Source organism: Gasterosteus aculeatus, chromosome X, assembly GCF_964276395.1.
Source record: "Gasterosteus aculeatus chromosome X, fGasAcu3.hap1.1, whole genome shotgun sequence".
NCBI classification, from domain to species: Eukaryota; Metazoa; Chordata; class Actinopteri; order Perciformes; family Gasterosteidae; genus Gasterosteus; species Gasterosteus aculeatus.
Window position 1 is genome coordinate 4,012,076 of NC_135698.1, and position 26,114 is coordinate 4,038,189.

The 26,114-nt window shown below is 44.5% G+C and overlaps 1 protein-coding gene across 1 annotated transcript in view; it reads right to left on the bottom strand.

Annotated features, from left to right (window-relative positions):
- Window positions 1-863: 863 nt before the first annotated feature.
- The window catches only part of LOC120808978 (neuritin-like protein), a 44,201-nt gene continuing 18,950 nt past the window's right edge, over window positions 864-26,114 (bottom strand). Inside the window, exons 2-3 of the mRNA XM_040162403.2 lie at window positions 13,695-13,839; window positions 864-2,418 (exon numbers count right to left, since the gene is read on the bottom strand). Of these exons, the coding sequence (XP_040018337.2) occupies window positions 2,121-2,418; window positions 13,695-13,839 (443 nt within the window). The 3' untranslated portion in view covers window positions 864-2,120. The remainder of the gene's footprint in view (window positions 2,419-13,694; window positions 13,840-26,114) is intronic.

Sequence of the window (26,114 nt, forward strand, 5' to 3'; positions counted from 1 at the left end):
GCCACCGGCGAGGCTGATGCTCAATGAGTTCATAAGGTGAGCTGTTTTTTTTTATCAATTCCCTCCTCTCTTAAAGTGGTTGTTTCAATCTTTAATGATTTTCCTTTTGAATTTCAAATTCTAGTGCGACTCCTTAAAGTCAACGCGGCTTTGATTTTTATTATTTGTAAATAAATAAAAAATAAAGTACACCTCCAACCTAAAGCCTCCCGCCTGGGCCACCCTCGGGGCTAGAACAGGTGGATTCAATCTTCAACGGTATTTGTTTTCCAGGTGTGCTCATCTCTCTGTCTCTCTCTCTCTTTCTCCATCTTTCTCTAATCTGATTGTATTTCTGAACCTGGGCCAGACAGAAACAACTGTTACCTCGAGCCACTTAGAATAACAAGCAGCTTCAGTGGGTCTGCAGGGCCGAAACCATGGCTCCCGGAGCATGAAACACGCTTGGCATGCAAGTTGTTGTGATTTTGACTGGCGAACATATTGGTCCCATACTGTAGGGCTACGGTATAGGATGCCAAGACGGACCCTTGGAGGATTTAAAACCTGGGCAAGCAGCAAAATAAAAAAAAAAACACACCAGCCAGGAACCGATCCAGTTTTCCATACCAACCCAAACAATGTTACTTGAAGAATTTGCTCATATTGATGGGAGAGACGCTATAATCAATTACTTTCATGTGATGATTTGAGGAGCAAATCATTTGTTAATTGATAACTTTCTCAAAAACGTTCTCCTGAAGGAACAGAGGACGATTAGCATTAGTTTTTTTTTATACTAGTACCCTCATCGATACTGCCGCCTCACTTCGCTTCCTTATTGATACTCTGATATACCACGAGAGAAAAAGACAATTAATAAAAACAATCGATATTGCTTTATTATTCTTGTATGTATACAAATAGTCTTTCTTGAGCAGCAATGAAACAACTTCCAAAGGATTTAAAGTACATTTACTAAACAATTAGCTTAGCGATTATCTTACATTTAACGCTACGAGACCATTCTAACGCTAATGTTACCCGCAGAGGACCAGGATGGACGGCTGCCTGCTCGCCAAACCATTTCTGGTGATAGATGTTCTGCTTGTTTCGCCAAATGATGTTGGTAAATTGCCGGCAATACCTCTCTTACTGGTGAGGGTTTTATTGTATTTTGACAAGAAAGTTCACAGCATTTAGTCAACTTAATTGTAGCCACACTTGTTCTTTCTAATTAGGAACCAGTTCCTGTTTAGAACTGGGTTTCGGGTGGCATCCCCATCAAGGACACAGGGAAATTTTAGATAGAGCTTCCTAATGTACTCTCTAATTCCGCATTAGATGTGACCATTAAGAGGGATATGACTACAACTTACGAGCTAGCACTATCGCTAACGTGTATTTGGCCTTTAGCGATAGTGCTAGCTCGCTTGGGCACTGTTAGCTTAGCTTAGCACCGCGATAATTTGAAAAAAACAATTTGACCGCTAGCAAGACAACCAACTTTTTTTTAGTGTGTGTTTAACTGTACTCAACAGCGGGCTGGGCACAGGTTTGTGATATTTATATTAACCTACGGAGACATGACGTGCAGTAGTTCACCATCACCTCGCCTATCAAGCAAGCCAATAATGTTAGATTTACATAATTAGCAAAGAATTCATACTGTAAAGCTAATGAGTGAATGAGTGTGGCCTGTCGTGGCATTTGGCCCCCTTGTCACTTCATTTTCACGTTTTTCAGGGGGGGGCGTTGTTTTGTCTCTCTCACACTAAAGAACTAGATACGCTAGATGTAGAGGAATAGGGGGATAGAGACAGATGACATGAGGCCACTGTCTGTTTAACTATGTATGTGTTTTCATTTTGTACAGTGGTTGTGCTTCTGTATGAATTGTTTTTGTTTCCAACAGAGGGACTGGTTCAAAGGCAGAGAATATGCAAGAAACGGCACAGGCAGTTAAAAAACACATCATCAAAACGACTGTCGGGCCTCTGAACATGCAACAAGAAATATTCTGCCATTGGCAGAGAAAGGGAAAAGAAGTGGAAAGTCTACGGACTTGTGGAAGGAGAAAGAAATACACAAAGTTTATATATATATATATATCTACACAAGTCCTATGTCTTTCAAGGGAGCTATATCCCAAACAACAGAATCAGCAGTGGAGATAGTAGCATGAGAATGTGAGGGTTGCCTGCCAGGTTATCTGCACCCCCTCTTAGAGACTCCTGGTTGATTGCTTCCTGGTTGGACGAGCTGCGGGGGGGGGCCGAGGCCCCCAGGTGCTTGTCCCGGTTGGAGCACATGTCGTACAGGTTCCCGGAGAACTGCATCTTCTTGGATTCCTGTCGGAGGGATTCCCAGACTGCCGCAGCTTCGTCCGGACAGCCGGCCATTGCTGCGTTGGCGCAGTCATGGAACGCATCCCACGACCTGAAGACAAGAGGGAGGAGTCAGATGCAACTCGGGACACGTGAAAACAAAAGGAAGCCATCATGGAAACCTATAAAAGAAATGAGCAAAGAAGGTTATGGGAAGTCAAAACGGCAACAGCGTTTCCACATAGTTGTCAGCAATAGTTGTCAGTTGGGTTAAGATTAAGCTTAATCTTAAATTAGCAGGTCGAAGTTATTGTGTTTATGCAAATGTTTATAGTGGATGGTGGTAGCCTGCCTCAAAACATTAAATACGCCAATGGTAATACATGGTACCTTTACTAATGGCACGCTAGCAGTAAGTACACATAAAAGTTGTTTGGGAAATGTTGTTACCCAGACACCCCCTTACACTGCCTCTGATTGAATCAGAATCAGAAGCCTTTTATTGCCAGATATGTTACACACAGAGGAATTTATCTTGATGATTGGTGCAATATAAGAATAAAATAAGATTAAATGTCCATATGTTACTACATGGGGCTCGGAGTTGGTTCATGAGAGCAGCTGATGAGGAAGAGAAACTGTTTTTGCGGAGAAGATATTATCTTTCAGTCCCCAACACAAGCTGGGCACCGGTTCGTTCACAGCACCTTTCATGAAAATAGGACAGCACAGGCACTATCCAATTAGATCCCATTTATGCTCACGTCTAAAGAGCGCGAAGCTCGAAAAAAGACCCCTGCCCAAGAGGATAAATCTTTCTCACTGATGATCCCCTGACTTTCTATCCAGTGTCCTTGTGGAGCCACTGGTTTTGAGTGAAATGTCACCATGACTTTGGTATAGACATTCATGTCCGCCTCAGGATGAACTGTAATGACTTTGGTGATCTATTGCCATCTCAGGATAAAACAAACATAGACCCAGTGTCCTAGTATAATCCAAACCATCACTGGTATGGTTGGAAAGTCTTGCTCAAGCCCAATTGCTAATAACAACCAAATAACAAGAAAAAACGTGGCATTTCTCATACACGGTTGATGCATACTTCAATTGAGGGACGTGCCAAGGTTTTTTTTTCTTCTGAATTTTCAACTCCCCATGCATGTGTGCTATAAATACAATAACACTTCCCACATAAGCACGAAACACCCTGGCCAATAACATGCCAAACACATATGATTATCCTATCTGGTGAATGCTCCCGTTGTTTCACTAATAATTATCTAAACTATGAAAATAGCTGAAGATGCGACAACGATGAAAAACAAGTCCTTTTACTGGGTAAATCTAATTCAATCTTCAAGTCCTTTGAGTTCTCTCCGCAATTGCCATGAGACCATCTGCTGGTCTTCACTACTGCGAGAGCGAAGGTTGCAGTTCAAGTTAAAGGGGGGGGAGGACGGCCGCCATCAGAACAGGGAATGGAAAAGCTGTCAAGCTGTCATGAACTGCGTATTTGTTGAACTACTGCTGTTTTATATCAATTCATTTGAAACACTCCTTGAATTGAAGTGTAATAAGTGAAGGAAACAGTAAAATAAAAGAGGATGAGGAAAAAATGATGAAAGAGACAGGAGGAAGTAATCTTACACAGTTCTTACACAGAATGAAAGCATAAACCAACTCTACACTCCCTCACTCGGACACTCGGGTGGCGGCACAGATCTCCGCCTGTCTGATTGACATCTCTCAGTGGATGTCCGCTCACCATCTGAAAATCAACCCTGACAAGACTGAACTACTTCTCTTTCGGGGAAAAGATTCTCCTACACAGGACTTGACGGTTAACTTTGGGAACTCCGTACTAACGCTCACTTTGACCGCTAGGAACCTCGGCGTGACACTCGACAGCACAACTCTCCCTGACTCCCAACATCACCGCGACAACGCGATCCTGCAGATACACGCTCTACAACATCAGGAGAATACGTCCTCTTCTCACTCAGAAGGCAGCGCAGGTACTGATTCAGGCTCTTGTCATCTCCCGCCTGGACTACTGCAACTCTCCTGGCAGGTCTCCCTGCCACCGCCATTCCACCTCTGCAGCTCATCCAGAATGCAGCAGCTCCACTGGTCTTTAACCTTCCCAAATTCTCCCACACTACTCCACTCCTCCGCTCTCTTCACTGGCTACCGGTGGCCGCCCGCATCCAGTTCAATACACTGGTGCTCACCTACCATGCTGTGAATGGATCGGGTCCAGCTTACATCCAGGACATGGTCAAACCCTACATCCCGACCCGCACTCTCCGCTCTGCACCTGCAAAACTACTCGTCCCTCCCTCACTGAGAGCAAAACACTCGACTAGATCACGACTCTTTGCTGTCCTTGCTCCTAAATGGCGGAACGAGCTCTCTGAAGACACCAGGACCGCAGAGAGCCTTCACATCTTCTGACTAAAGACACACCTCTTCAGACTCTACCTCGACTAACAAATTGTAGCACTTAAATTGTACTTATAACGCCACTCATCTATAGCAAATTGTAAATTGGCTTATTTGAGGAAATTGCACTTTCTTGTTTCTTGTTCTTCTGAGTTTGTACCCTATGGTTGAATGCACTTATTGTAAGTCGCTTTGGATAAAAGCGTCAGCTAAATGACATGTAACGTGATAAAATTTAATTCCAGTAACCTTCAATTTTCACACCTGAAGCTGAGTACATCTGAATCGGCTGCTAATTCTTCCACTCATCACGAATGTGTTGAGTTTTCTCTGAGGAAATATGAGGAGTGTTAAAAGAGAAAAAGGAGGGCCCTCAAACAAAGCAGAAGCAGATGGTTCTGTTCAAAATGAGCCCGACACAAAACACCTGAAGCATCTTACATGAAAGCCATTAAAGTCCATATGATTGACACAAACATGCCTCTTTTGAAACAGACGCGCATGTCCTCCAGATGCCAGGTTCCAACACGCTCGCGCTCCACACTCGTCAAATAGCGACGCTTGGTCGGTGGCCCTGCGCTTCCAACTATGCCGCTCGCTCGGTTCGTTTCCACTTATTAATGGTGCCTTTTGAAAATAAAGTTCTGTGTTATATCAAAACAGCGTCAATACAAACCTCTGTGTCGAAAAGAAACATACAGTTTCCGCATATATTACAATTTAGATACGCTTCAGTTCACACGGGACAAGAAAAGAACGGCTAAAAGTTGCTTTGACCTGACCGCCCACCCTAAGCAGACCTTCTCGCTCTTCGTACAGCGCCAGCTGCTTTGCCCGTCTAATTGTCCAAAGGCTACTGACCAAGTGTCAGTATTTGAGGAATGGGGACAAAGAAGGGCTTGACAGCACATGATCTATGCGTCAGATAAGGAGACAGACATCACATCCTTCTACAAAAGTTGCTTGTTCACGATTAAGCCCCGTGGACTGGTCACGTGGCTAAAGAGTTCTGTACTGATGACGGCTGCCTGCGTCAGTCACATATGGCGCGCGCACACAATGTCAAAAGGATGGAAAAACAACAACTAAAAAGGTCCACCTCAATTGCAGCTAATCGCATTCTTGATCTCTCTCAACGGATATCGAACTTCTCATCAGAGTTCAAGGTTAATGGCAGGTAAGCGTGTGATACATACACACACCAAAAGGTAAGAGACGCACAAGAGAAGACCGGCAGTCTCCGAATGGAGCCGTTGATCAGTTTTGATTCATCACTGTAGCTGGGAAGGGATTGATCACAGTTTAATTCAGACAAATAGGATTAATCACGGCGGGATTGTTGCAGTCCTGTGTCGTCTCGCCCCGAAGGCTTCATTGCTAATCTTGCAAAGTGTAGCTGTGATTAACACCTAAGCTGAACTCCCGATCACAACACTTACAGCTCCAAATGTCTTTGAAATAAGTAAGAAAATGTCTTTGTACTGTGCATTTTGAGGGCATTTTGTCCTTATTTTCAGGTCAGAAATGCAAGCACACACACACGTTATCACACACTGTGCATAGAATTTCTCTAGACCCACTTCTTCAATGGAAACGTGGTTGTGTCGCCGCAGCGAGGGACACTTGAATATTCGCGTGCAGCTTCATAAAATGATCAAGCGCCACTACGGGCCGGGCCTCCCTTGATGACTCTGTGTGTCAAGGGTGTTACCTTACTTAACACCTCTGGTCCACCCACCGACTACGGGAGAGGACTCTGCTTAACTGCTGCAGTGGGAGGAGCAGCTGATGGAGAGAAAGTGGCATCTGGCACCTGAGTGTGTGTGTGTGTGTGTGTGTATGTAGGGAGATAGTGTAAGAATAAAAAAAAAAAAATTGAAAGGGATGTTGTCATGTGCAGCGGTGCAGGGCTTCTCCTCCGTGTGTGTGTGTGTGTCTCTGCTCAAGTCACAGGTGGTGCAGAGACAGCAAAAACACAGCGAGGGCACTGACAGACAGCCAGCTGCTTTCACAATAAAAAAAGCTCTTGAGGGTACGTCTGCTCGGCTGCTAACATGCTGCTGCTGACACCCGAAAAACCTCCAAACCTCAGTTGCGAACGTTCTACTGTCCTGTCTTTTAAATTATTGACATTCAAACATATTGCTAAGTGTTGTGTCCGGAAATTGAAGGCAGGCAATGGAGCGCAAGTAGGTAGAGCAGAAACAATGATTGATTATTAGATTTCATTTTGTAATCTGGACAAGTTTGTATGCATTTATATCTTGTTAGACAGACTTTAATAGTTATTTCGTAACCTTGTCTGAACCCAGACATATTTAATAGAATCACGCTAAGCGTCGTCTGTGCACAACTAACCTGTTAATGCTCTAATGTTTGATCTGCAGGCAGATATATTAGAGATGACAGTCAGCAGCCTCCCGCGCAGGCTAATATTAGCTCTCCATCAGTACCAACTGTCTCCAGCCTCGTTTAGCCATTTACCACACTGACAGTGGATATTAAAGTATCGTATACCTCACATCTCAGTTTGAAAGCCTCCGCTACACACACACACACACACACACACGTTAGGGGTATTTTCCCGTTTCCATCCCCCAAAAGGCACTTTGGCTTCCGCGATAAAAAGACACTGTTCTGGTGAGCAGTTTGGAACCACAATAGCGTTTCATCGGGATATTTTTAAAGACACGGGGAGAGAAATAAATGAGGTTTCTGTCTACACTGGATTGTTTTCCCACCATGAGGGGCCAAGGGATGGGAGCTTGTTCTTTGGGTGATGCACTACTGGTCTGATGCATAAAAAACACAAATCAACAGCGCGTCAATGGTATTTCTTTTGGCGGATTGGAAAAAACTACCTACAACCTCGGAGGAGGACAAATATTGCGGCCCCCTCCTCCTAAGACTTGTATAAAACCCTCTCCACGACGTCACTCGCATATCTCACCTTCAACAGAACCCGCTTTCCACACGCCGACGCGTTTCGACCTTCTCAGGAAATGATCAGACAGATTAACCAGTTTTCACCACTACGACCCAGATATCATCCAATCATCACTCTGAACACAGTGAAGACTTTCGACGAACGCGTGTTGACATTAAAGCGCACCAAGGTTTCCCTGCCATCTTTCACAAGGCGTGGATGTAAAATAAATCTTGTCTGAAACATCACTTTATTTGGTTTTTCTTTTTAAATCCTGCCAAATTCATATAAAGCCTTGTGACTATTTTGTCCAAGGTTGATGAACTAAGTTAAGAAAATACATATGAACTACCACAGCCTCTGAGCTCCGGGGGATTGCACAAATTTTAAAGCAACAAAGAAATGAAAGGAATTCAGTTATTCTTCATGAATATTTTGACATGCTTTCATAAGAAAATCCTCACGCTTCACCTGCAGTGGCCTTAGTCGGGGTTACCGTGTTGACGTGCTTCACCTTTTTGAGAAATAAATATCTATGTTGTGCCAAATCAAGACTTGATCTATATTTTGCAGCTGCAGGTTCAAGCAGCAAGTCGGTTTAACAACTTACAGAATACAGCAGCATCTATAGTCTTATGTGTGACAGGTTTTTTTGTAGAAATAAAAAAGGAAGAATTGAAAATGCTTAATATCATTTTTAATCCATACGATATCCAAAAAGAAATGCGATCTGAAACTACGCTGACCGAGACCCTGAAGTGATGCATGAATACGAAAAGAGACGTTGAAATGAGGTGCAATGAATGCATGAATGGCCTTATCTAAATCTGTAAAGGATACAAATATAAAAGAAAATAAAGCGGCTGAGTGAAAGAAAAGTTTTTATATCTTTTTCATAAGCGAAGCTTTTGGATGGGTTAGGGACTCATGGAGAAAGGCCTTCAATCATGTCATTCTAGTTCATATATTTATTACTAAAAGAGTTTCTCAAATTGTTGTGGCTCTATTAGCAGAAATAGAATGTAATATTCTTTACACTTTCATTTTTTCATGACTGTATAATCCCCTGAGCGCGGCGCCCTTGAAGCAGCATTACTACGGTTGTGATGGCGGACGGCGTAGCCGCTGCTCTGCTCAGCGGCTCATGGTGAGTTCAGCTGTTGGGAAAAAGAGGAGACCACATCGTTAGACGCCACTGCACACTGTCCCTTTGAATATTTTGTTTTACCAGTCAGTTTCAATCCCCCAAACGGTATCCCAATTAGCGGTTCAATTATTTATTTATTTTTTACACACTGTCAGAAATACCATTCTGGGGGGGGGAAAGGAAAAAACCTTTCTGTATTTATTATTGATTTAAAGGCATATTCAGTCTTACAGGCATCCATTCATAACATGGGCTCCCCGCTTTTAGTTCTATTGTAGTGGGTTCACACCCTGGCAAAGCAAGCCTTCTTAGTATTATATACGAAAACGTATTAGCGGCTTAAAGTCATTCAAAGAAATCATTCATAGGGATTTTAACATGAATAAACGTATTACGGATAACCCCTTTAGAGGTTTTACTTAATAAAGAGGTACCTATTTTTCATCCGAACCTTCCCTACTCCTTTCAGAGCTGCAGCAAAAGGTTACTGTTTAATTCTATTGTGTCTAGAAACTCTGTATCTTTAGCCCCAAATATTTCCTTTTCACCTTAACCTCCTCCGGATCCACAGTGAATGATTGCAGCTACATAAAGCCGATTGTGAGTACGAGGAATAAAAGCAGCGGCACACTCCTGGGAGTCCTCTGACAATGGAGCAGCCTTGGCCTAGATGCAAATCATAGCCTCTTATTCAGACTACACTGACGCATGCCTGTGTGTGTGTGTGTGTGTGTGTGTGTGTGTGTGTGGGGTGGCCAATATTCAGAGGAGAGCGTCACGCTACCTCCTCATTAGGTGGCTCTGATTAAAGCTAAAGCGCTAATACCATGTTTGCAGGGGGTGGAGGGAGGGAGGAAGGTAAACAGGCGAACAGGCCAAGAAGACAAGAGAGACGGATGGAAGGAGAGAGCGAACAAAGAGGAGGAGGGAAGAGAGAAGAGAGGAAAATACGAGAATGACAAAGTGAGCGGAGGACACGGAGAGTGTAGATTGGGGAGAGGAGTGTGTGCGCACATGTGGATTGGGTGTGAGGGCTCTTCTGTCCCTGCATTAGGCAACACTCACACTAAGGTGGCCGGGTTGCAGGATTAGTAGTTTAATTGGTACCTCAAGGAATAGAGGAGATCCAACAACAGTGGAGTGGTACCGTGGGTGGGCTGCAGGGCCATGGTGACACACACACACACACTTACACAAGATGTTATTCTACTTGTAAGGATATTCTCTCAAACCATTCCCCCCTTCCTCTCCCCTCATTTAGGGTTGTAACGCAGTGGGGTTTTCACAGTATGCAGAAGATATAACGGTTTCATCATATGCTGTTTTCATTTATATTATTATTGTTAGAATTAGATACGGGGAAATTAATGAGAATATAATTATAAAAATAGACTCAATAATGAACCTGGAAAAATAAATAGCAGTTCACTATTACATGCTATTTGACAGAGGCGGGTTAGTTTACTTGTTGGTTAAATTAACTAATGAATGAAAAACGACTTCACTTGTGAGCTTTTAAAATAATGGCCTATGATTAATAACAATCATCACATTCTTGAGGTGCGTGACAATACAGTACAAACAAACAGATGATGATCAATCAATTTTAATAAGATGGCGGTAGAACAGTTGAGGTCAAAACCAAACTCGGCTACTAAGAATGTGGAAATCAGAATTATTGCCGATTAATGCACACGTCATTGTCGGGTGAATAATGGTGAGATGGAGGAAAAATGCTCGTCGGATGGTGGAGTCATTTCTGCACCATGCAGAAAGGTCCATTTAAGAATAATATTTAGTGGAGTTTAATGGTGCCCGAGGCAAAAAACCTGGTTTGGCAGCAAATACCAATGATACTGCGAGGACATGCTCGTACGTGCACGCATCCCCACAGGACGACATACTCAGGATGACTCCATTAGGTTTTCCACCAGGACTATGACGCCCCGCTTTGCACATCTCAATGAAAATGTTTCATGAACAAAACAGGCAAATCCTCCGCCGGAGCCCCTGGAGCCCAGCGTCAACACTCGCCTGTGAACTGCTTAATGTCTGCGAGCTGCGTTACACAGAGCATGTATGATCGCGCACTTTGGTTCGCTCAGGCCTCATTCATAATGCAGGGGGGGGGGGGGGGGGGGGGGGGAGTGCTAGTCACAATTGCCGCTGTATGGCGTTTAAATTACTACTATGTGGATGGAGTAACTACGTTGACCTCTTTGGTTGACCCCTGCTGTTCCCCCGATGTGTTTACAGTCTGCTGGGAGGCCTCCGCGTTACGCCAGGAGCTCATTATTATGTCGCAACCGTAGTGATTCAACTCAGCGGCAACGCTGCTCCCAGATCAGCGGACCTATTCTGGAGACCCTCTCACACATTAGTGGCTCCCTTCCCTGGTTGAGAGGATGCGACTCCTGTGGAAGATGGATGACAGGGGTACATATAAATAGAGTGGTGAATGGATGTGACGGGGGGGGGAGGGAGGGGGTGATGGATTGATAGTGTGTCGAGAAAAGGAAAGAGAACAAAAAAGTGTGTGTATGTGTAGGGAGGGTGGGTCGGGGGGAGGGGGGGGGGGGGGAGAGAGATGCATCTTTTATCAGAGTCATCGGGCCTCCAGCCCAAACAATGAGAGGCTAAAAAGAGAGCTGCGGAGTGGAGATGTGCTGGTAGAAGAGAGGAAGCTGTATGGGACAAAGTGTTCAAGGTGAAAAAAAATCAACTGGAGGTTTTCTGAGGAATCAGTTCATCCTTGGTGGGGGGTTTTTTTCCTCACTTTTCTTAGCCTTTCTTATTTGATCCAAATTATAATTACCAAAGAAATGACCAGTCATTTGTATTTTATCAGTATCTTTCTGCAGTGCCTGCTATGTTGGGATCAATGTGTGTGTGTGAGTGGGCTCAAGAAAAAGAAAACACCGAACTCCTAACAGGAAAAGTTCCGTATTTTTGTGATTTGTTTGTTTGCTTCCCAGCTGAGAGTTGCTTTAGATGAGAGGACTGATCTCACTTTCATGTTGGTGCGTTAAACTTACTGTGGGGAACTGGTTACAAAACAGCCTTAGTATGAAACGTATGACCTACGTAAGTAAACCGAGACCACCGACGAGACGGTTGCTTGTTTCCGTATAGTCATTCTTCAAGCTTGTCAGCAGAAACGCCGGATTGGATTGGGCACAAAATCAAATGAATTCTCTAAAAGTTCACTGGAAAAACCCTTCAGACCAGCGTCCCGATTGCCCAGGGAGGCGATGTATCCTCGGGAATTTTAGCTCAGCACCTCGATGGGACTTACAGAGGGCTAAACGTTGAAGGCGCGGGGCGCCACGAATCGCCGCACTGGGCAGCTGTGGAGACCTTGAACGCGCTTTGTTTGCTGAACGGAGCGCTGACGTGCTCCAGTCAACGGAGCACTCCGGGGTGTTCACAGCGCGGCTCTCAAATGTCACCGCTGTCATGGGAAGCTCCCGCCACCCCCGTCTAAAGCCCCGGCGCTCTTTACACTTTTGAGAAATGGGAGAATGTGAGAAGTAGCATCATTTCATCGCGGGGCGTCGTTTGTCTTCCCTCACACCGAAATGGCAGAGGTTAAAGTCACGCGCGACGTTGCCGTTTGTAACATTTTTGTCAACTAAATGTCGTACCTTTGGTATGAAATGATGATGCGCCGAACACGATAAACGCTTGATTCCTCCTTCCAACTTCAACTGAAAGCCGGCAGAGTTGTGGCAATCTAGCAGTCGAGCTGCATAACTCACAGTAATCACTGTTTGTGTAAGTGAAAGACGTAATATCCCTTTCGTATAATCCCAGTCAGTGAGATCATTTGTCATTTTATCAGAGTGCATCGTGATCGTGTAAGATGTGCTGGGGACGGCCACGTTGCCTGGGGAATGCTTAACGGCAAACGGAAATTTAGTTCGCAGCAATGGAGGGAGGAACAGTCCTGATGTCAGATTGGCGCACCAGAATGTTCAACATCATGATGCCACGGAACCTCGAACACGACAAACCTCCCGTCAACTGTGTATATATATAAAAAACATTAGCGTACGCTGTGGCGAGTTCTCCATCCTTTAACTCGACATGACTGGAGGCGGTTTAACGGAAAGCGTTTGTTACAAATGGTACCCGTGGATTCGAAACACCAGATGTCTGGAAGACCTTCTTCACACCACAGTCCCTTTGGAAAACCCATCTCATTTTTACTGCAGCCCCGGTTCTAGTTCTCCCCCTTAATCCCAGAACTGCATGGGAACAGGTCACGGGTGAGTTCAGCGAGGGATTAGAAAGACAAGGCTTCGCCGTGTGGGATTCTGCAGATGTGTGTGTGACCTGTCGATATCAGATAGAACATTGACTTTGAGGAGATGCAAAATGCTTGTGTCAACTTTTCTGTCCAAAAGCCTCGCAGAACAACTTCAGCTCAGAAAAGGTGTACTGGCAGCGAGATTCTAGAATCCTATAATAATCACTAAATAGACGCTGGTTGGTCCGGATCCGGGTTTAAAAATGCATATTCGGATCCTAAAACTAAACAATTAAAACCCGGAACCAATTTCTTTTTCAGCAGAAACCACACATATGATTATTTATTAGTGCCGCTGATGGGTCTTCACACAGTGTGGCAAATCAGTTGAATTGTACATATAGTGAAACTGCAGCTGGGCTGATCTGGAGCCAGGTGACGTTTATGAGGACAGCTTCCATCACCAACCATCCCCTCCTCCAAAAATGAGCCGTCGAGAGCCGTCGCTGGGCGTGTCGCAACCCCCCCCCCCCCGGCCTGTGTATTTTTTCCCCGTTCAAAAAGGAAATTTATATTTTCTTTTTTCAAATGTTTAAAAAAAGTGTTTGTGATCACACCGACCTGCAGATGGAGTGTATCTCGTGCGCGTCCTCGTCCTTGCGGGCGTTGTCGGCGAGACTGTCTCCCAGGGCCATCAGACACTGAGCGAATCCTTTGTAGATGGAGTGACACCTTCTGGCCGACGCCGCGGCGACCGGGCTGAGCACTGGACAACACACACACACACAGAAAGATTAATCCCGGTGGAAATCAATATGATCTGAAATCCAGCAGTTGACCAGGAAGTGGAGATGCAACAGAGGAGAAGTGCATTTGTTCATCCTCAGTGATCCGATTCCGTTGGGAGCAACAACACGCTCACTCACGACCTTCCACCATCCTGACACGGATTACGCTTACTGACAACCTTGATTACTCAACCCACACTGCATCCACCGAAACACGCTAGATTTTGCGCCGAGGTATCAGATGAGAGCTCGGTCCAAAATCTATGAGGTGAAGTGAAAATATTTTGAGCGCATCAATTTATTGATTTTTGGTAAAAGAATATTTTCGCAGCTTTGACTTAAAAATAGAGATACAGGGTCTGTGCACTTAGAAAAATGAACTGGGCAGAAGCACCAACAGGTGTCCACCTGCTCAGGTCCACAGCACGGATCGTCAGAGAGAGAAGCAACAAGGAGATGATGTAGTAGGTCTGCTCACAGTTCTGACTAGGTTCAAATATTAGGGTAGGAACCCAAAGACAGTGCTTCGTATCGGAAATGCATTTAAGGTTCATCCAGCTTGTCTGTTTTTTATATTCGTTTCTTCACAGTGTTGATATGATAGTTTCTGAATCGAGTTCATCGTGACGGAGCATTTGTAAAAAGTAACTCATCTCCCAAAGACTGAATCCACACAGAAATCATGTTGCAGAGGGATAAAACCAAAAGAAGAGTCCTTTAAGAGGCGCATTCAGGAGGCGCACAAACACACACACACACACACACACACCCTGCCTCACAAGTCATTTACTATGTATATATTTACAGCATCTCACCAAAGCCCCGAGCGGTTTGTTGAATCCGACTCGAAGGAGGAATCTCATCCAGAGAGATGCGTATTTGATCCATATATTTTAATTTCACTATCAGCCATCATTCAATCGTTTTGCTGTTGTGCCATCATTTATAGGGGATTGAAAAAGACTGGGAAGTAAGCTTCATAGTACACACTGAGACCGGGGGGGCCCTTCTGCGACCGGGGCACCACTGTTTGATTAGACTGATCCTTTCATGTCTTTTAAGCAGCAGCAGCAGCAAATGAATGTGAATCAGACTGAGAAGACTTTGAGTAGCAGATAAGTGTCATGAAAACAGAAGATGCAATTATTACTTCAAAGGCTTTTCAAGTTTGTGATCTTTTTTTTTTTTTTTTCAAACTTCTTAGTTCCGGACCTTTCAATCACCAAACACAACTCCAGACTTCTTATTGATTTGATATACTGTAGGTCTGACCTCTCATTATGCCCCATCTGTGATTATGCCCGGGCAGCAAACCCGCTTGGTTGAGATAGGGAAAGGTCATCATTTTATTAAGGACTCTCATGCCACGAATTGCAAACTAACCTATACCAAATTACAATCCTTAATACTGAAGGTTATTATCAAAATAAACCCCGTGTTCAATGCATTTCCTCAGCAAAAAACAACGACAATGTATCTTCATTCAGCAATGACCCCTTTGTACTAGTGGCGGGGTCCACCACCCTCGGCGACGTCGGCACGGGGGATTTTGTGGGAAATGATTCTTCCTCGCAATCCCGCCATTGATATTCGCCTCATTGGGAACGGCTTCATACATCCTTCCCCCTGTTCCGTGTACGAACATGAGTGCCCCCCCCGTTGCTGATTGACTGGAAAACAGTTGTGTGGATCAGTGCAAGCTACCTTATTTGTGCTGTATGAACATTGGATTACTTATTAGCGTAATAAGTAGGAGGTGATGCTTGCTGAATTTGACAGTGGGTGTATTGGATTAGACTGAAAAGAAAACCAACGTGTCCTTATACAAAAGGTTCAAATAATGGGAATTTCTCTAATGAAGTCTAGCAACTCCGGTCGATTAAACTCACTACGTGCATACAGCCTTTTCAAAATGATCTGCTGTCGTCACAGGAAAGTATTTAGTTAGCTTACATTAACGGGGTTAATGTTAAAATGTGACGAATATTCAGGTATTTGGACTTCTCATTTCGCATGTGAACGGCAGAGTGGTCTCCTCTGGAAAAGCGAGTTACATGGATTAAATGGAATTCTATTTTTTTCATGTATGACTGATCAAATATATATGCGTATATGTATGAGAACAGCCGAAGGGAAAAAAAAAAAAAAAAAATCAGTATGCGACCGGGGTTAGACCAAATACACACACACAAAAATCGACACTGGGTCACGCTAACCACGGCCAAAACAACCATGATGGAAATCTCGAGGAGACAATCCTTTTAAACGTTACAAAACCGCCATGAAAGGTCTTATAATGCTGTATATGCTGTGAGTGGAGACTAAAAAAAATGACAGAAAAATGCAAAGTTACCATCCTACTGATATGTTCATTATGCAGATTCCACGTTGACTGAAAAGGACCAATATATCACTTTGTGCCGATTGACTGGACTGAATTGCCCCCGAAAAGAAGTCGGCGAACGAGCTGGAAGTCGGACTGAAGGATGCAGTGTGCGACCATCGGGCCACACGTAGGCGCGTCAGCAGTGATTACGTCCCCGATAAGCTGGGAGACGGGAGGAGTTGCTTCGGATGAAGACGAGACAGGTGATCAATACAAGAACCGACGGCCCGGCTCAGGCACGTCTACAAAAAGTGTTAATTGACTGTCGGAAACAGAAAAACGTAAATGTTAAACAAATTGATTGACACAGACCTTTGTGAAATATGTTTGTTTTAAAGGTGATGCATGCTTTGCCCCCCCCTTTGCGCGTCCTCACCTCCATCCTTTTCTCTGCTGACTCCAAAGGATGGAGAAAATGGAGACAAAAGGTGTCGTGAAAGGTTTTTGGCAGCTTCTTTCTTTTGCCATCTGTTGCTTGGATTCCGTCTTTCTTGTGTTTTAATTCATCCGTTTCCTCATTCATCTCGAAGCTCCATGTCCCATGAAGGGCAGCGCGCGCGCCGCTGAGCAGTTCCCGCGTACACACCAGAGAAGGGGGATGCACGATGCAGAAGCTGATCAAAACCGCGATCCTGAATTTAGATGCAGATCCGTCACTATCACACTAAAAAACGCTTAATCCAAGTTGATTTCTTTCATTTCTTATCTTTGCTATTCACCAAAACTCTGATGAGCCAAATCTTTCAATCTTTGCACTTGTCATGAACATGAGCACATATACATATCCAAAATTTTTGGTTGTGTAAAACTCACATTCAGATGCTTTAGTTGAGTAAAAGAACCAGATTCAACGGTACTGAAATACTTAAGCCGTGCACGGAAGATCCTATGTTTACGGTGTCAGAATTCTCCCCACCGTTTGAGATCGTATCACATATTAAAGCTTTAGATTGTAAAGTTTGTCAATACTAATGCAGCATTGGTGTCAGCAGTGCTTTTTTGTTTTAGCTACTTAAAAAAAAAACAGGTAGGTCTCCACAGTGTGAGATAGCTAATGGGAAGTCAAAAGTGAAACTATTTTGGAGAAATGAATCTTTATATATGGACATTTATTTTTGATACATGTTCCATGTTTTATACAAAATGAGCACATACATTCTTGATTTATGGCGAGAAATGTGTATTCTATGGTCACAGAGACCGTTTACCCCCAAAATATCGCCGGTTCATCCTTGAAATTAGTCTTGACGTCTGTGCAAATTAAACCAAATTCCCTTCAGGCCCCCCTGATGTGTTCTTGTGTCGGTCAAGAGAACGGAATTGGACGGCCAGACAATCTGACAATAACAGGGTCTGGAGGCATTATTTAATCAGACATAAAAACGCTGATTTTGGATCCCTTCCTTCGCCATGTCCTAAAAAGGTCCTCTTAGTCAAGCGTTGTGGCTCCAAGTTGTAGACCAGACCAGCATGTCATCGCAAAGGCTGACCAGCCTTCTATGGGAAAGGACCTGGCCCGGTGCATGAGGATGAGAACAGGATATGCCATATGTCATCTTCATTGACAGTAAATGGCCAAATGCTGCTGCTGATACTACTGATGGATAGCCAGCGGTAGCTTGAGTGCAACTGCAGTCCAGTCGTGCAGTACAGCAGCGTTAGAATGCCTTTGAATGTATACGAATAGCTTTTAATCTTTGCCGTTTTGTAAAGTATTTAAAGAGTTTGCCTCCTTGAGCCTCAAATTTTACATATTTAAATGAAACGGGTTTAGAAAGGACATTCCTCGGGCGGGTGGATTGATTGACATTATGGTCAGTGCATTGCCCTTCATTAAATGCTAATGATTTAAACTCCATGCAAAAGATGCAATAAACACAAGACACAGAACTCTGATGATGGAGGTTTATCAAATCACGTTTTCATTCATTCCTTTATTTAAACTATGGCCACTTTTCCACTCTATTTGACTGTAAATTGACCATAATGATAAACTCTTTACTGGTCTTATAAACAAAATTAAAAGTAGGGTGATTTCCTCAGATTTCCATTCAATTGGATTTCTTTTTGCAACTGGAGAAGTCGTTCCGTACTATTCAGTAAAGATAAAACCCTTTTCACACTTCCAGATTGGCTTCAAACTCAAAATGGCCTCTCCCCCATTAGTCTGGCATGGTTAACATCCTCTTCATAACACTTTTTAACGATAGCAATCAGTGCTAACGGATTCACAGGATAGCGGCACAGAACAAGTCCGTCCAGCGGAAGAGTCCGACAACGGAACGTTTCAAGAACAATGTGTTTTTCGGCGTGTGAATGAATGAAGTTTGACACTTCTGCGTCAGCGTTTTATCCGTAGCTTAAGTAACACAGTCCTGGAAGAACATCTGGATCAGACAGCGTTTGGGCCGGGTTGGTCTCGTCCCAGAGGAGCCTCAATTAGCCCCCAGAGCGAGATCATTATGGAGGTGGCGGTGACTGATTTATACACGGAGCCAAGATGGTCCTCTTCAAGGGTGTGGCGGTGTCGCGGACGCACCGTGTCGTGATTAGTGTACACGGCGGCGAGGCTGGCGCCGCTGAAGAGTGCGACTGTCCCAGAAGGGCCTTGTCGTGACGGGTAAAAGTCAGAGCCGAGCCTCAGCGGGAGCTCGGCAGGTGAACAGGAGATGCTAATTGGGTCAGACAATGCATCACCACAACTCTCCCCCCCCAAGAGACCTCCGGTTTAATATTTAACACGCCAGTCCCCCTCTCCGTCCCCACCCGCCTCCTACCGGTGTGTTGTTGTTTTCTGCAGGAAACCTATTGATTTCAGGCAGAGTAGTTCACGGTGCCTGAGGATTATTGGCTTCACTCGTCTCCATCAAGATTTAATGAGGAGACCCCAGGAGGAAAGAAAGGGCTGGAGAAGAGGAAGACGGTGAGAGGTCGAGCTAATGCTCGTCTCAACCCCCGTAATATTTTGTTTGTTAATGTTGTGGCTGTTTAGGTGATTCTAAACAAATTTCATCCTGTTTGAAAGTCACAATATATGTTTTAAGAATGAATAAATTAGAAACGGTGTAGAAAGTAGCATCAGAATTGCGCGTACCGCTTGAATAAATAGAATTGGTAACTTTACATCACTGATCGACATGACGCGGTGCCAAAAAAAGGGTGAGGCCAAATGCACCGAGGCTGCGTGTGCAAGAGATCGGCCGGAGTCTACTGAAAGCAAGGTTCTCTGCTTGGATTCAGTTTAATTAAGTGGAATTTCTACACTTGGAAAGAGGCCCTCTCCAGAGAAGCCTCTTATGGTAATTTCCACCAGCCTCTGTTTAAACTGAGGAGAGTTCATGGGAAATCAACGCGGGAGGAGCATCTGTTCAATTGGCAGGAATTTGTTGTTCCTGTTATGTAATTATCGGTTTTCATGCCTCGATCCCGCCGCCTTCTCCACCTTACGCTGAGGTCACCGGGGGGGGGTCCGACAGGGCACCATTATTCAACGCCATTGTTTAAACTCAGGATTTTAACAACAGTGTCTCCAGAGGTGGTGCAACGGCCTTTACTGTGTGGAGTACACGAAAGCATGTATGTGAGAAGCCTGTAAATGACCTGCAAAAAGTATCTTTTCACGTATTGAGTGCCTTTTGAAATTAAAACAAACAGTCCTAGGATCCAAGTCCAGGAAGTCATGGTCTCTTCATCTTAGTCAGCGGGTTTCATTCTCTGGGGAGCATGAGTCGCTGATTGACAGGTTTCTAGCGCCAAGCTCAAAAGATGGCGACGAGAGCAAAAATTGCAAACTCAAGGCTTCATAACCGCCAGTCAGTTGACGTCACAAAATCTATACATTCTCTTCTCAAACCGGCCAATGTATCGAAACCAAGGCTCGGCCGTTCGAGCTCCCAAAATGGTTCCAGAAAAAAACCAAACAGTCTGTTACTAAAGGTTAGAGTGGTGTACATGCGGGACGTTCAGGGTCTGAAACGGATTCTTCCTTAGAGTATATCGGGGAGGGCTTTATTCCCTTTGGGACGGTGGGACTGGCAGGAGTTTCCCCGTAAGTCAGAGGCAAGAACCTGCCAAGGTCAGTGCAGATGTGCGCTGACTGAATTTGAATGCACTTCTTTAACTCCAGCAGGGCCGGACACCAGATGGCTGCTTGGAAGTTTGTAATTGAGACTTGGCAGCTTTCAAAATGTTGCCTCGTGGCATGAAGACACGGGCAGAAGTACAACAATGCAGAGAGAGAGAGAAACGAGAAGCATGCATACTTGAAACTAAATGCTTAGAAGAAGTAGAACTTCTGCCGCCAGAACCCGAGAGTGGCTGAGGGGAGCAGGCGGATCAATGAAGGGACAGCTGATCAACTGCTTCTCAACCTGCCTTGATTAATATTTGATATCTGAACTGAGACTGAGCCCAGAGAGAGGGAGGGCAGTAAGAAGAGAGAGGTGGAGTGACTGATTGATATGGACAGCGGCAGAAATCTCCAGGCTTTGCAGACTTGATTGCGATCGAAAAGAGATAGAGGGGATAACGAGAGATGAAGAAGTGCCGAAAGGCTGAAGGGGTTTGATGAATAGCACTGATAAGTAGTATTTGTTTGGCAGAGTTGTTTTAGGACTATTGACGTCAGGAAATGTCGCTTACACCGCATCCAACACAGCCAGGTTTAGTATCTGGGTGACGAATGTAAAAGGGTAAGACCGCTGTTATCTAAGATCTTTCTGATTGTCATCAAATCCCAAGACTAATAGTGCTTGTCCATCTCTCGATACTTTCCTAACCCCCCCCCCCCCAGCCCCTTTATTCCTACTGAAGATGGAAATCTTTAAAACAGATCACATTATACGGTTCCATTTTTCACAGAGAGTAAATAGTACAAACAAGGCAAAGTGGGCGACACATTCGTCACCGCTGTGGATCAGATACTAAATCCAAGTTCCAGGGACTTTAGGGGAAAAGCAATGCACTTAAATTGAGTTGTTTTTCTTCATCAAGCGGCAGATCAGCACGCACATATGCCGCGTTGCAGTATTTTATTGTCTCGCTCTCTCTCTGAAATGATTACATTTTGGATCTCCTCGCCCCCGTGGACAGCAGTGCGTTTATCTCTGATGATGTTCTCACCCAGAATGAACCAAAGCGTCCTGGGTAGTGCCGATGAAGACATGTCATGCAGCAGTCTCACATAAGCGGCGAGCGTTTTTTTTTTTCTTTTTTCAGAAACGCCCTTTTGTGAGTCCAATCGCAGTTGGCTGTGAAAAACAAATGTCAACTACATTAATATTTGGTTTTAATCAATGCTTTGTGATTCTGAGCCACCTGGAATATGACAGTCACATTTGTCAGGTGTGAAACTAACTGTGGAAATGTGCTGCCTAATATTGTGAGATCAAGCAAAGAAGTGAATGACTGTTTCTAGTATGTCTCTCCAACCAGCAATTCACCTGCAAGTATATACTGGATTCCACTTTCTCTCGATTTAAGTTACATTGTACAGGAACATTTTCACGACTGTGTGCCTTCCTCAAATATGTGACCTAAGGCCTTAAACGTTGATGTGAAGCGTATTCCGCTGTAGCCGTTGGACTCGCCTGTAATCAGATGGCCCGAGTCGTAAATCACCGTCTTTAGCTGCACAGAATGTAAACTACAATCTGTGTTCACTGTGTCAGCCGTTTGTCCTGCATCACTTAAGCGCAGCTCTCTGGTTAGTAATGATGCTCATTTGTTGCACCCGTCGGCTCGCTTTACAGTGATGTCAATGGTGCGCTGCAGCAAGGTGACCCCTTTGACCCAGCAGAGGTCAGCGAAAACATGGTGGTTTACTGGCGGAGGATGTTCACCACTAATTATCCAACACATTCATTAGAAAACTAAAGGCAAACTTTTAAATGATCCCTCTACGTCATAGCACGTGTTGTGCAAGGGGCTCATCAGACATGAATTCCATCGTTTCACATTCTGCCAGTTTGTGCATCGTTTTCATAACTACAGAGAATCAGTTTTATGCAAACTGAGCATTTTGGCTCATGGTCAGAAGATCACCAGCCAGTAACTGTCCACTCGCTGGGGAGAAGCCGGTCATTGAAAGAGAATAGAGTTCCCCGGTGAGAAGTGAATACAGCCACACAAAAACTAGGCTTTTGGAAATTTAAAACTCTGTAAAGCTGCTGGTTTTGGTAAAATATTTTTCACCCACTAGGAACTCCCATTCCGGTTTTAAATTCTATAACCGCAATCCGAATGTCTCTAAGAGGTCAGGTTGTGTCGTTTTCCTCAGGTTTGATGATATTGCTCGTGAGCCGTTGCTATGGAAACGACAGCGGCGGAAGGGTTGTAGACTTGTGGTCTTGACTGGAGGGTCGTCAGCTGGACGAGCCTCACCCCCCCCCCCCCCCGGGTTTCTGGATGGAGAGGATCTTTTGAGGCGGAGCCACGCCGGCTCAGGTGTGGCTCATCCAGCTGACGACCCTCCAATCAGCACCCGGAACAACAATCACCACAAGGCCACGTGGGACGTGGGACGGTCGTCACAGTAGCAACACGGGAAAATACCTCCGACAAAGTCATCATCAACAACAATCATCGACAAACTCATCTGAGACTAATATGCATTTTGAATAATGTGAAAGTGGGGATTTCGCTGCTGAAGTTTCTAGGATTTCTAATATTTACCCTTTGCTCACAGGACCACATTCTAGCACGCTGATTTTTGTTGCCATTTTCATATTTGTCTTTTGGTCACCTACCATTGAGACTTGGAGAAACTTTAACAGCCCCCCCCCCCACCGGGCAACTTTATTAGCAGGCTAAAAAGTTAGCTGTGATGTTTTCCCGCGGGCAGCCGGTTTGCGGCTCTACCAGGCTTTTCTTGATAAAAGCACTTTAGCACGACGTGTAAATCGCACGCAGAGCTTGGGGGACTGAAAGTAAGCTTGTTTATGTCCAACTCTCCTTCTTTGTAGTTCTACCAACGCTATCAGTGGCTGCGCATCAGCTTCAGCTCCAGCGTTGTTTACATCTGTGCGTGCAGAGAGAGAAAAACCCCCATAAAAGCCGGTGTCTGCTCCGCTTTGAAGGCAGCGTGCAGCTCGTGGAGCAGCAGCGCCCTGCTGACAGCACAGCGCTCATGTTGAAACGGCCAATGCTTGAGCTGGGCTCGTGGTTACCGCGATGCACAGTCTTTGGGAAAATAGAATGCAGATGGCATCCAGATACGCGCATGTACGACAACAGCACACACAGTACCACACACGTGTACATACACACACACACACACAGTGTCCTGATCTATTCATGAGTTTGGTTGTGCAGTGGCTGGCAAGATCACTGCTGACTGGACTGAAATGCTGCTGATGCCTGCTGCTCACCTCACCGGACAACACACACACACACACACACACACACACACACACACACACACACACACACACACACACACACACACACACAGCAGTGTCTCAGAGGAAAACATTCAAATTGATTAGACAGGCAGCTATTTTTCTTCAGGTGTCAATCCATTGCTGAATAATGCACATAGGTCCCACACACACACACACACACACACACACGCTTTTAACTGACGCTATGGTAACCTTCACTATGGAGACTTTGGCCTCTGATGTGCCTTCGTTTCAAAACACATGTAGAGCTAATGATGGTACTAAGGGTGACGGGCCTCATCGCGTGAGAGAAACCGCGTCCCAGTGAGGCGGTTTACTTCAATGTGTTAGTGTGTGTGCGCGCACGAGTGGAAAACATGTTCGAGTTATACACCGAACTCTTTTTCTTGCGGTGATGGGACGACACTGGATCATAAAATTAGAAATACTCAAAACCTCTTTTATCAATTCTCAATCTAATAGTAATTTAATGGAACATCCCTCAAGAAATGAGTTTTTTTTGTTAAAGCTTGTAGTATAAATTAAAATGTGGTACAAGCTTTCGTACTGTGCATTTTTGGAGGAGGAGCCCCCTCTTCAACTGTATCATCATGAATTAGTGATGTTGAGAAGTGTATTGCCGAGTAGCCTGGAGAATATCTAGCCACAAAAATGATATTATTCACATAGCTACTTATTTTCCCCTTTTTTCACAATAGCTAAACTGGGAATTACATGATAATAAGGTATCAAAGTCTTTGAGGAAACAGAAAGCAGACATCTTAACTGACGAGTTTAAAGCTACGCAGAGAAGATGCTGGATAACCAGTGTAGTTGAAGGAGGAGCTGCTCGGCTAGCGGCTGGAGGTTGCATAATCCTTGTATATGTGTGTGTGTGTGTGTGTGTGTGTGCGTGCGCTTAAAACCAAAATGTGTTCATCTTTATCCCGGTAGTGCAAACAGGCCGAATGTGACACAAGTGGAGGTGATGAAACCGGTAGAGCAGCTAAACCTAGTGAGTGCGTTTGTGAGGCAGGTACATACCTCCGTGCATATTAATGCAGGTGCGGGTTTGTGTGTTGCTCTGGGACCAGAAGTGAACAACAACACCTTATAATTAGACCATTGGAGGTCGGGGGACTTTCTAGCGTGACTGACAAACCGGCGTACAGTACATTTCCATTAACACCTCCGTGTGTGGCGCACCACTGCAGAGAGGGAACGTAGGGAAGAAAAAAAGAAGCTGAAAGGAAAGAGAAAGGTGTGGTGAAGTAGCATAAGGTTCCTCCCACACAGGACTCATGTTCATCCTCTGATGATGAACACTTTTTATTCTATCAACAGTTTAAATGTTGTTTCCTAAAGTCCTAAAGGTTATTTTGTTCAAGGTTTCCTCTGCTGACGCTAACCCCTCTGAAAGGGTTTGTAAAAACACGAGCCACGTTTCCATTCCGTCACATTTGAGAAGGTGTGTGGAAAATAACATTTTCAGATTTGCAGAGAAAACCCCCAAAAAGTGTTTGATGGCCGGTTTCCAGCCAAACGTCAAGAGGAGTCCACTAATTTCAATAACTACTACCCCTACTGTTGTCAACTCACGGAAAAAATGTTAAGACTTTTTCAGGCGTAGAGTAGTAAGTTGTTTAAGCAAAAGATTGAGCCTTCTTAACAATGAGCTATGAGGATGTCGGCGATGTAAGACAGAGGCAGTGTGTGAGTGTTTCCACTTACAATGCTGTGTGTGTGTGTGTGTGTGTGTGTGGTGCTGTCCGTGGTACTGAAATGGAGGTGGTGGAGATCAACAGACAAACAGACGTTTCTATGCACCTCCCTCTGCGGATTTGTCAGAGAATTGTTCAGTCATTCTAAATATAGATTTAGCGCTCTGCTAAATAAACGTTTGCTTTGCTTTTGAAGCGGCAGCCTCGTTACTCAGCCATTATGAAGCTCTGGCATGGTTAAATCTGTGAGCCATGTCCTATTCCCATCACCCGCGATTTAGATCTCATATCTGGCACTACTCAATATTCATACACCGGTAATGTATGTTTGATTCCATTCATATGCCCTCAACTCCCTCCTCTGGCCTTGAAGTAACCCTGAACATGTTTCATTGAAAACCTTTAGAGGGAAGATATTTGTCTTTGTGTTGTTTGGGCTGACTTTCTTTAAACAGTAATGTATAGTAAAACTACTTCAGTTTGTACAAGGTCATAAGAAATACTTTGCACATGGAAAATGAGGTTCTTCAATCATACTGATGTTTAATAGATGCTGTAATGCAACTCTTTCTTTATCCTACGAAATATTGGCACCCTGACAGCTTAAATAACATAAATGGCTGTAACAGGCCACCACGGCAACGGCACAAAAAATGTAAAGGTTCAATGTTATTATATTATGTGGAGACGTCCACCAAGTCTTGTCTGGCTCTAAACTGATCCAAGTGTACGCTGCATTGCCATGAAGTCCTTCAGTACATCGAATC